The sequence below is a fragment of the Motacilla alba genome, chromosome 1A (assembly GCF_015832195.1).
Source record: "Motacilla alba alba isolate MOTALB_02 chromosome 1A, Motacilla_alba_V1.0_pri, whole genome shotgun sequence".
Classification (NCBI taxonomy): Eukaryota; Metazoa; Chordata; class Aves; order Passeriformes; family Motacillidae; genus Motacilla; species Motacilla alba.
In genome coordinates, this window is record NC_052031.1 from 6,823,401 (window position 1) to 6,835,409 (window position 12,009).

Here is a 12,009-nt window from a genome sequence, read left to right on the forward strand (position 1 = left end):
GATCTCTGAGGTCGTTGATGGGTTTGTTCTTCTCAAAGAGGCAATTGTAAGCTGAAAGCCATAGGCAGAGGTGCATAAATTTTTAAAAACAAAGGTAAACTTCTTCCTTTTCTTCTCTTCCCTAGCTATAGTAAGAGAAACTCAGTCTTAAAACTGGGAATGTGACACCTGTAGCTCTTCTCTGTGGTCACAGCTCCCTCTGCAGTCAAACCAGCTCCACCAGTGACGCCAGACAGGGAAGTCTCTCCATCAATCCTGTGCTGTGAACCAGACAGAATACACCGAGTTCTCACGAAAATCCCACGGAAAGGACTCAGCAAAGTCACCAGAGGGATCTCCAGCTCACTGGAATCACCCACCTGGGCCCATGCTCTCAGCAGGAGCTGGTCAGTGCCAGGGTTATTGAGGGCATGGGAACCAGGACACCCAAAATCACCCGCTGAGCCGGGCTGGGAGGGTCTGTCCTAAGTGACCCCTGATCAGACTTCTGGTGTTGTGGTCAAACCAGAGGCTGCTGAGAGGTTATGTTTGGCTCCAGGCTGTACCCTGGACAGCCCAGACACCTCACTCCAGCACCAAGGGTGTAGGACCACCAATACTGAACTGTGCTCAGACGTCACCTTCTTTTAAAAACAAACAAACAGGAAAACCTAGAGATGTTGCACAAAGATGAAGAATCACAAAACAAGGCAGAAGGTGCCAAAAGAGCCCATCTCTGCAGCCTTTGGTCCTGTTTTGGGTGGACTGTGGGGGAGTGGAAAGAAGCTGAGGGTTGATGCTTTGCACTGGGGTGTTCAACGACACCCCCAGTGCCAGTTTCTGAGCAGCAGCAATGACACAACACAGCCCTCGAGTGCAGTTTCGCTCTGGTTTATTGTTTATTTCAAAAAACAGATTCTGAAAGCAAAAGAATCTTTCAGAAAGCAAGGAAAAACACTGTCAAAAGCAAGAGGATAATTTTAGTATGCATCACTCCACCCTGCCACTACTGCATCTTGGGGAGCATCCAAACACTTCCTCAACCTGGCAGCAGCAAAAGGCTCCTTTTCCCAGACCTGCCAGACTCAAAGGGTTCCCTCACTTCACACAGCCTTGGAGCAGTTGTGCAAGGCCAGTGGGAGGCTGCTTTGCTGGCCCAGTAGCTCCCAACACTGTCAGACTCATATTTCACCTGTGCCAGAGCTGCCTGGTCAGGTCCAATGCCACACCAAGCCATGCTTGAGGAGCTCTACCAGCAATCATATTCCTGTCCACAAATCCCATCTTTCTCTGGGAGTGGTTGCTGCTTTCTCTTCAGCCACCTCCTTACACTGTTGATTCTGCTGGTACCAACACCCACATTTTCATCAGCTACACTACTAACTCCCCGTGTCACTGAGGGCTCGTCTGAAAGTGATTTCTTTTTTTGGCACAGGAAAGGAAGTTGGAAATACTGGAAATTCTTGCACAAAATCCTACATTAGTATAGCAGTATTCTAAAGGTGTGTCACGTTAAAAATTTTTAACAAACATGAATGAAAACAGCGAGAAAATCAAGGTGTTCTTTCAAGACTTTGATTCTTCGATTGTCTAAGACACCTGCAGCAAATGTGTTTTGCTAGGTTAGGTTTCCCTTGACGTACATCAGCTGCCCCAAGCTCAGTGCAATTATTCTGAATTAGCATAGAACGATTTTGCAGTGCAGCATTTGGCTAAGTTACCATTAGAGGTCAACAAAGGGAATTCTTCCTGCCCAGGCAGGGTCTGTGTTCTTCCCTCAGAGAAGCTCATTCTCAGGCCCGTGTTTTCCATCCTGCTCTTCACAGGGTCTTCTACAGGTTGATTCTTTCCCCTTGCACAAGCCGTGCTCGGAAGTTCCAAATATCCTTCAGAACAAAAATGAGACAAAGAAAAAGCACCTTGAGGGCCAGAAAAAAGTTACCACGATTCCAGTTTAGAGAGATGGAAATAGAGGATTACTTAGTTCTTATCATCTTGTGAAGGTGAAATAAGACCTGGGCACTCCTCTGGGAGAAAACTCCAACTCTGGCTAAAAAAAAATCCTTAAAGCTACACAAGAACACAGAGACTTCTCTGAGGTTTGTAAGAACAACCTCATTTCCACTCAGGAGGAGAGAGCCTCACTGCACATCCCTTTGGATTTCACCAAGCACCTAAACAACCCCAGGAACTGAAAGCCAAGCAAGCTGAGGCTTTACAGCCATGAAAGATCAGCTTGCAAAACACAACTGGGCACCCCACCACAGCCAGGCACACTGGGGGAAACACGCAGAACAACACAAAAAGGCCAAGGGTGAAAGGTGGCAGCAGCTCTCTGGCCACAGAGAGCAACGAGAGCAACAGGCATCATCCCGTGGGAAGATCAGAGAAAAGAATGATAAACAATTCTTATCTTCACTTGCTGCACCTGTTGTTGTGAACGTGTGGAATGTGTTATGGAGATTTATTAACCAAAGGGTGGATTCTTGATTGGCCAGTGGTGATGGTGTTTAGATCCAAGGACCAACTGGGTCCACCTGTATCATGACTGTCTGTGAGGGCGATGGGTTTCTTAATTAGTATAATGAAGTGATTGATCAGCCTTCTGAGAATCATGGAGTCAATGCTAATTAATACCTGGCTGGGGACCTGCAGTGACAATGAAAAACAAAGTGTCCCCCCCCCCTCCAGAAAGCCCCAGATATTGTAAAACATGTACATTTTAAAAGAAAATTGCTGCTTTTGCATCTAGACTTTACTGCCTTGCTACTGGCTTTGCACACGCTTGGGAACTGCTGTGGATTAAGATATTCAGAACGTTTTCACCCCAGTAACAAGGTTTATTTTTCTTTCAGTGGCTGGATCCCTGAAGAATTCACATTTGCTTTCTATTTTACTCAGTGGTCTCAGTTATTCAGCAAGAGTCCATTAGTCCCATTATTCTTTTGAGGCAGATATATATCACTGCTGACAAACCTGCTACAGCCTCGAGTATAAACAACTGACGTGGGATTATATTTAAGCAAAAAAAACCCATTTGTTATTGTGATCAGATGTGGCTACTTGTTTTAAAAGGAAAATCCACCCACCATTGGGAGGGGAACTGTAAGAACTGTGGACATAAAAACTGGACAAGCACTGAATTTATTCCAATTTACACTTTTGAATTCGGGGCAAATGACCACATTTTTTTATTTACAAGCAGAGCTTCTGAAGGAATTTCTGGAGATCATAGGATGTGAAGAGGCTGCCAGTGAACTGGGCTTTATGAGGAAAGAAGCCCCAAAAAAGCCTGCTAGTCATCCTCTGAACATCAGGTGTTTTATCCTGCCAAGCACCTCTGCCTGGTACACCTGATCTGCCACACAAGGCATAGCAATGAGCATCAATCTGCCACACGAGGCACAGCAAAGAGCATCAATCTGCCACACGAGAGACTTGGGAAAGGGAACTGACCTGGTCTGTAACAAAGGGCACTGGGCCAAGTCTCACCTTGAGGTCCACAGAAGTTGCATTGTATTTCTTGGAGACCATTTCCTGCAGCTCCTTCTCCAGGTGCTCCTGAGTTGTGTTCTTGACATCAATGTAGTGACACTCTGAGCTGGCGAAGTGGCAGCTGATGCTCTGTGTGAGGAAAGGGGGTGTCACTCACTGTCACACTGGCTACAAACCACTGCTGGACAAAAACTCCTGCATTCCAGATTGTGGACACATCGCTCCTTCCTTACAGATCATGCCAGCAAAACCCTTCCTCCTTTCCAAGCGCTCTGGAGAGTGTCTCCTTGGAGAAATACTCTTGCTGCTGACCTCCTTCCCTTGCTCTTCTTCCTTCCCTTCTCCCCCTCACTCCCTCAGCATGAGCTGTTCTACTTGATCTCAGAATATCAGCAGCTGGAGTGGAAATAGGGAGAGTCAGGGCTGGGGCAGACCTGTGTGTTCTGAAAGGGCTCTTAGCTCCTGCACCCCGAGGGTCACAACCCACTTATTTTGAATTCACCAACAAACTGCCACAGGGGCTGAAAGAACAGGCCACACAACAGGCAAACCAAAATAAAAACAGAGCAGCCCATGCTGCAGTGCCTGGATGAATCCCTTCTGGGACAGGACCAGGCCTCCAAAGGAGGGCACTTTTGCCTGTTTCAGTTAAAGAATCATACATGTCAACAAATCTTTTATAGAAAAATGGGTTGTGCAATCATATAAATAAATATTATTTATTGAATGATGAAGACTCCTGTTATCCAGAGATGGGATACCAAGAAGACAGGGAAAAAAGATTAGGTAAAGTTCTGATATCTGGGACAGCTGAAAGGGAACTTTCAGAAAAGCAAGTACAGCCAGACAGGCTTTAATTTAAATGTAGATTCAACATCTAATTTCTACTCCTGTTCTGTTTTTCTCAAGCAGCTGCACAGCACGCTCTTCTTACAGAAGACAGATGTTTAAAAATAAAATTATAAATAAACAAGAGAGTGCTGAAGTATATTAGGAAGATAAAAATTCTTTAAAACATTCATCCACATATTCATGAACTGAGAAAGGATTCAAAGGGGGTGGATGATAAAAATAGAGGGATGGTTGGATAATTTTGTTTTAAAAATCAAGAATATAAAAAACTGTATCAAGAGATGTTTTCCTACCTTTCGAAAACCTGATGTCCTGTTTATCCCAGAGCCATGAATGAGCAGGGGGTGGAAGAACACTGTGTCTCCCTTCTCCATGACAAGGTGAACCTTGGGAATCTTCTCATCTTCTTCAAGCAGCCCATGGAAAAGTTTGTTGGTCTTCCCCTAGGAAAGAAAAAGGCTGAACTGAAATCACTCAGCTAGAATTAGAAGAAGTGCTGATTCTCAGAGCACAGCAGGGACAGCTATGGATCTGCCTTCCCCTGGAGAGAATATTCCATATCCAAACTAAAAATCTGACTATTGCCTACTAGTCCTTCTACCTCAAGCCTGACATACAGAAAAATGATACTTTCTGTATCTTTTGCAGCTGGATTTGGACAAAGACATTCTCAGCTGGAAAGAACAGAGAAGAGCACTGGAAAACCCCACAAGGGTGGCCTGATGCCACTGCTGGAGTCCAGCCTTCTGCTCCTGGCATAACCATCACCAGTGACAGTCCAGGCCAGGAAACACACACTCTTAAGAGGAAGACAGCAACTGGTATTTTATTCCATCCAGCCGTTTACTGTCAGACTTCTCCTTGGGACAGTACACATGCTACCAGGCAGGAACAAGCTGACAGGAGGAGACAGAGCCCTCACACTTGGCAAGGGCAGTGGAAAATGTTGGTATGTGTTTATAGTCATGCCACAACGTGCTGGACATTTTCCAGGTGAAGGTGGCAACAGAGGCAAATCTACCCTTGTCACATGGAGCGAGGTCACTCAAGAAACTCTCTCCCAAATCAATGTCAGTATTTGCATAAACAGAAAAAAAAAATCACTGAAAACCTCAGCTTTGACCTGCACAGGCTCCCCCTACAGCGAGTCCTTCCCAGCCAAAACACGTCCCCTTCCTGCACGCCCTTCCCAAGCCCTCCACGGCTCTCTACCTCCCACTCTGGGTAACCGTGAGGCTTCAGGGCTGTCTTGTGTGTCCCTGGCTGCACCACCAGGCAGCCGTTGTCCTGGTGAGCCCTCTCCATGGCGGTCCAGGCGCACACGATGCGCGACGCGGGCCGGAAGGGGAAATAGTGCAGGTCCTGGTGCATGGGGTGCAGAAAGGTCTGCTTGTCTGCAACACAGGTACACAAACCTTCAGCCTCATCCAACGTGGCACAGCCTTCTCCTCCCTGTTAAACCACATCCTAAGGAGCTGCTGCTTCCTGCTGGAGACACTTGGTGTACTCAGTGCCTGCTCCGGCCCAGCCATGGAAGCCGAGCAGGTGAGCTGCCATCTCAGCCCCAAATGGACCATGGTGGTGGCTCTTGGGTCACACAGTGAAAGCCAAGAGGCTGCTTAGCCTGTGGCCCCTCAGAAGTCTCCTTTTGCTGGCCTTTACCACCAGCACACATTTTTCATCGCTCATTTTGGCTGCTCTCCAGTTTTGAGAACTTCAACCAGCACAGTGTTGCACAAACCTCCTGAGCACAAAGACCTCCCAACAGCTGTGCTCTCTGCGGGCACTGGATGTACTGCTGTGATGCAAGCAGAATCAACCCTGTCTCTGCTGCACCCTGCTCATGTTTATTTAGCTTTCTCTTTAAAAGAGGGAAAAAAAAATCTCAATTTATGGACTGCAGCCTCCACAGAGAGTCTCTGCCCTAGAGGCTCTCTTCCATGAAGTCTAAACATAAATAAATATTCTTGAAGTCTTGCTTGTTATTTTTTCCCCCTATGGAAATGGAAACATCATCCACACCAGAAGAGCCTTTTATATATAATTTATTTACTTATTTGGCCATTGATTTTGCTCCTTAAATAGATACAGTTAGGGTATTTCTACTTGCCTCATTGGCCATACTATTTAGACTTTGTGCAGCCTCAAAAACTCTCCTGTGTTTTCTCATCTTGTCTCATTAAACCAAGGTAAAAAGAAAACTAACTATCACCAAAATGGCTTTGTAAATTTTCAATGTTATTTGGGTTTAATTTTTTTTATAGCTTTTCTAAAACACTAACTTCAATTCTGGCATACACACAATAATTCACCATTTTCCTCTAATCCAAGTTTTCCTTACCAGAATCTGGAAGTTTATTAATCAGCATGGTGTGCATTGCCATGATGTTTGGCCCTGTGAAGCACTCAACATATTTGAGGACCTACAAAGAAGAAAACATTAGGGGAAAAAAAAATCAGAAACATGAAAAACAAGAAGAAATATTGCTGAGGAAGCACTGGGAGCTGGATGTCTGGCTGAGGACAAGGGTACAGGAGGAGGGGGTCAGAAAGGATGGAGGGATGCAGGACACGAGGGAGGGAGGGAGGATCTGGCTTGGCACACAAATGGGAATGGTGGGAGGAGGCCAAGAGGGAAGATGCAGGCTGCTGAGAGGGGTGGAAAAGATGGGGAGGGTACTCCCACAGAGCTGTATCTGCCACATGAATACTGGCTGCAAGGCTGGACCTGGCCAGGGACAGATGTCTGCCTGGACAAAACACACTCAGAGCATGTGGCTGATCTGCCCCTCCAGCCTGGCATGGTTTGGCCAAGGCACATTCCTGACTGGCTCCACACCAGGGGCAGAGCAGCACTGCTTTAAGTCTTCTGCCCCAACCTCCATCCAGCCCCTGCTCATGCAGAACTCTCATAAAGGCTGACTTATCTTCCTTCCGCACTTGTGTGTTCATGGGAGTGACCTGCAGGGTCAGATACCTCCATACAGGCTCTTCCACCAGCACCACCCTTTGTTTTACCTCTGGCAGAGTGCAGTATCTGAACAGCTCTTCATCTTCCTGGAAGTCCTGCACTTTATTAACCACGTTTTCAGACTGACCAAACTGGGATCTCCGGGACTCATCCTTCATAATCATAACTCCTGGAGGCTTCACCTCTCTTTTGCAGATCCTCGTGAACTCCTTGCTGCAAACCAGAGGGCACGTCCACGTTGGAAGAACCCAGCAATCTGCAGCTCCCCAGAGCTCCCCCAGCCCGTCAGGCAAGTGCCTCGTACCTGAAGCGCTCGATGTCCTGGTCAGACACGAGGTTCTTGATGAGCAGGTACCCATTGTCCTCATAGAACTGCCTCTGCTCTGTGCTCAGCAGATCATTGTCCACGGTGTAGCTGGGACACAGAGGGACACGTTAACCACAGTGACCAACACGTGTGCTTGGGGGGAGAAAGAGCTGAGCTCTGAAGGGCGTTTTGCTTTCATCTCTACCAAGGAAGAGGGAGCTTACCAGAACCTCCCTGAATGAGGAGCAACACTGACTTGGGCTGAAGTAGGAATGCTTATCTGGGGTGGGAATTAAGGAATATACAATCAAACAAAATTAGAACATTATCTACAGGTATGAGTCCTTGATCCTACAGTGCTGTTCATCTTAAAGGCAGGTGCTGTGCTGGACACTCAATCCATGCTCGTCTTCATTTTGCTCCCATAATAATAAATTATAATAGAAAATGTTCTCTAAATGAAAACAATCTACAACAATAAAGCAATAGGGGTAAACCTGAGGTTTCACGTTCTCGCACAGTGTTGCAAACCTTCACCTTCTCTCCAGTTACTGCAGAGATCAGGTCCCTTCCAAATGACAGGGATAGCAGGAAGAGAGGAGAGCTTTAGGCTTGTCCTCCAAGTCATTTCAACAGGTTTTAAAAAAGCTTTTTCTTTCTCTTATGCAGAGCCACATTCTCATCAACAGGGCAATTAAACCCCACCTGCTAAAGAAGCCTCACAAGAGCTTTATGCATGGTACTGAAGTGTCATCCATAACAAAAATGAGCATTTTCACGCTGATATTTTGGTCTGCACATGCATGTCTGCTTCAGGGTTTTCTGAAAACCACTGACTTTCCTCTACTGCTCATAAAACCATGAATGCTTTGGGAATGAGAAACAGGGTTCATCACAGCAGCTGTGTCTATGGTCCCCACACCAGGAAGCTTAAACATCATCTTGTCAAGAGTCACATACAGTGGGAGAAGAACAACACATGCAAAAATGTGTGGCAAAAATGATGAGCCAGAGGGAGGAAAAGGTGCTGGGAACTGGATGGAAGACAGAGAGAAGAACATGGGGAGACCAGCTGGCAACTGCCAGCAGGTCCCAGAGCAAGGAGTCCCCCAACTGAGGGCACCAGTGCTCCACACACCACATTTCAGGCCTAATTTCAGTGATTATGGGACTCCTGATCACTCAGGCTCCTAAATGTCCACAGACAGCTGATGGAGACACAGGCAGTGGCTGAACCCCAGCATGGGACCCTCCCCAGCACCTCCACCTCCCCAACAGGGGGACAGCAGACATGTCCACCCAGGGCTGGACTCCATTCCAGCACCTTCCTCCCAGGCTCTGCACTGCCTCTTCCTCTCACTGGTTTTGCTCTTCATGCTTTGCAACATTTAGAGGACTAAGTCTGGGCTGCTTGGACAACTGAAACCATGAGGCACAGATATTAAAACAAAACCAGTGAACTGATGTACCATCTGATGTATCAAATAAATCATTCTTATTAGAGTCTGTAATTTACTTTACCCACACACCTTTGTTGCTCCAGCCCAGCTTAGACATGTTTTGGTCCAAAGCTATTTGCATCATGACCCAGATTTAAACACAAACAGGTTGTGCAGCACCTCTCCTTACTTCCTGTATCTTACAACCAAGGTGTTTTTCCTGTAATTTATTCCTAATTTTGTGCTCCTACTTGTGTTATGTCAATCTGAGTCAAAAACTATCCATATGCCTTCGTATTTTTAATCGATTTGAGGACTTCTACATCGTTTGATCACATCCTCTTCTATGTACTATAATTCAGAGGTAACTTGTCAGCATCCTGCTCTGTGAAAAAACTTTTTTTTAAAGCAACATTTATGACAGCAGCTTTAAAAATATTCTCAGCAAGCAGTCTCCACTTAACTTTTGGAACCACGGGACATATCAACGCAAAAACCAATTTGTACCCAGGCTTCACGTTGGCAGCCTCCAACATTTCCACTCGGTTCCCACTCACAAATCAAACCTTGATGTTCTTCCTGCTGCTGCTCTACCAGTCGAGTCTGTACCTTTCAACGACATCTGTGACTTGCCGTGCAACTTCTAAGTTATGCGGAGTTGAATCTCCAGGAGGAAAATTCGCTTCAGGGAAGCCTCTGGCCCGGTGCTGGGGGGGCTGTGCTGGGGCACACGGCAGCTCCCCACCGCCTGCGGGGCTGAAGCTCAGGGAGAGGCTTTGGGGTGGGTCAGCTACCGACCCCGAAATTCCAGTCGGGGCTGCCAGGGCAGCGCTGTCCTCCAGCACCAGGACACAGGGCAGCCCTCGCCCCGTGTGTCCCTCCCGGGCCGGTGTCCCTGTGGGACGAACCGCGGGCCCACAAGGGCGGGGAGCGAGGGGCAAAGCGCGCCGGGCTGGGGGAAGCGGAGCCCCGACCCACGGGGGGCCAACGCGCTGCTGCCGCCCCTTCCCGATCCCACACCAGGAAGGATACAGGAGCCGGGGCCGCTGCCAGCCGCGGGGAGAGGTGCCGCAGGATGGTGTCCAGCCGGGCCGCCGAGCGCTCCCCGAGCCGCTCCATGACGCCCAGGCAGCCTCAGCGCTGTCCCGGCCGGGGCGGAGCCGGGGCCGCCGCATGCTCAGAGCCCGAGCGCCCTCCGAGCCCCGGGTCAGCCGGGAGACGCGGGACGCCGGTGGGAAGGGCCTGAGGGAAGCCGGGGCGGAGCCGGGCGGTCGGATCCCGCGGGCTCCGGGTGCTATGGGTGTGCGGGGCCGGAGGAGGCCGTGAGGGACCCCGCGGGCTCAGGGTGCGGTGGGTGTGCGGGGCCGGAGGAGGCTGTGAGGGACCCCGCGGGCTCCGCGGTGCTGTGGGTGTGCGGGGCTGGAGGAGGCCGTGAGGGACCCCGCGGGCTCAGGGTGCGGTGGGTGTGCGGGGCTGGAGGCGGCCGTGAGGGACCCCGCGGGCTCCGGGTGCGATGGGTGTGCGGGGCGGGAGGCGGCCGTGAGGGACCCCGCGCCCTCAGAGCCCGGAGCCGCGGGCCGGCAGCACCCCGGGGGAAAGGGCCTGAGGGAGGCCGGGCCGGGCGTGCGGAGAGCTTGGAATTTTCCGGGCGGATTTCTTTGCGTTCGTCCTGCCGCTTCCCCTCTTTTTCCCGTTCTGTGCCAGCAGTGAATTTCATCAGCCCTGTGTGGAGAGCAGCGCTTGGCACAGTGCACTCCTGAGGCCGGCATGGATCGATGCCTTATCTCCTGGCTCTAAGGAGACCATCAGAGTTCGCTTCATTCCTCCATGAAAACGTTTGGAGAAATTCTTGCGGCCCCAGTATGAAAACAGATCTCACACCTGCCAGGTTGTCCATAAACCCCTCGTTCATGAGCAGTCCAGGACCTGTTCCCAAAGAGGCACCATCACAAGTCTCCTGTAGCTCCAGGCAGGCCCATAATGACAGGATGAGCAGCAAAATTCTGCTTACAGCTGCTTTAGGAAGTTCAGCTCCCATTCTGCAACAGGTTTTGCTGGAAGCAGGTGACATGTTGGTAGATCAAAAACTCAGCTGTCAATACACTAAGCTTCCTGTTAGTGGTGCAGATGAACAGAAGCCAAGGCATGGGTAGGAAGGGGTTTCTGTACATAACCTGTGTCCTGGACGCTGGTTCCCTTTAAAATTCAGTGGCAAAACTCCCATTGATTTAAATAAACTACAGCGGGTTTACAAACTGCTCTGGTCTGTGGTGCATTCGTGTTTATGGCTTTTACAGTATGCTTGGTGGAGTCACTCCCTTCAGATGCAAAACTGAATGGGCTGTTCACAGAAGTGGGACAAACAAGGTTGGGAACCCAGGAAAAAACCCTGTCTAAACGATTTTGTGTAGTCACAGAGGCAAGAGTACAGGCACTGTGGAGGTACAACAGCAGCAGCAGTGACAGCACCCTTCATTGCCAATAAAATCAGACCTTTGACTCCTGAGCCATAGGAAAACTCTTAGTCATCAGAAAACAGAAAGTTAATAAAAGTCCCTCAAATCAAACTAGTAAGAGGGAACAGAAAAAAAAAGCAACTAGAGTAATAGCTTTATTACTGAACTCCTAATTATAACTGCATTGAAAGGCCTATATATAATTTAGATCTATGCTGCAATTGCTTTCACAATCCCAACTGAGACAGGAACCTCAATAAATCTCATGTGTTTCAAAGTTTAGGTAAAAACCCTATCAAAAAGATGAAGCAGAATAATACTACACACACCTGTTGTGGCATGGACCTGTTTGCAATGTAGATATTTCTTCCACGGGTATGTGTTTGACAACATCTTATGCAAAGGTGTCTTTCATACCTGTAAAAAATGAACAAAAAGTAGGGATTTGGCTGTACTGATTTAGGAGATGCTTTTATATATACATAATACACGCTTTCATAAATACATATA

The 12,009-nt window shown here is 48.4% G+C and overlaps 1 protein-coding gene across 1 annotated transcript; it reads right to left on the reverse strand.

The window, feature by feature from the left end:
* Positions 1–854: 854 nt before the first annotated feature.
* PHYH (phytanoyl-CoA 2-hydroxylase) lies at positions 855–10,165 on the reverse strand. The gene is made up of 9 exons (XM_038155117.1): positions 10,076–10,165; positions 7,829–7,884; positions 7,602–7,712; positions 7,345–7,510; positions 6,668–6,749; positions 5,539–5,720; positions 4,620–4,769; positions 3,472–3,603; positions 855–1,865 (listed from the first exon to the last, which is right to left on the reverse strand). The coding sequence occupies exons 1-9, from the start codon at positions 10,160–10,162 to the stop codon at positions 1,812–1,814; spliced, it is 1,020 nt and encodes a 339-aa protein (XP_038011045.1). The 5' UTR covers positions 10,163–10,165; the 3' UTR covers positions 855–1,811.
* Between the last annotated feature and the right edge of the window lie 1,844 nt (positions 10,166–12,009).

Bases quoted from the DNA above. Each gene is read 5' to 3' on its own strand.
- PHYH (XM_038155117.1), bottom strand. From the start codon at position 10,162: ATGGAGCGGCTCGGGGAGCGCTCGGCGGCCCGGCTGGACACCATCCTG. The intron at 7,511-7,601 runs GTACGAGGCACT...TCTGGTTTGCAG, and splicing joins CAGGACATCGAGCGCTTCAG to CAAGGAGTTCACGAGGATCT. The intron at 6,750-7,344 runs GTAAAACAAAGG...TCTTCTTTGTAG, and splicing joins GATACTGCACTCTGCCAGAG to GTCCTCAAATATGTTGAGTG.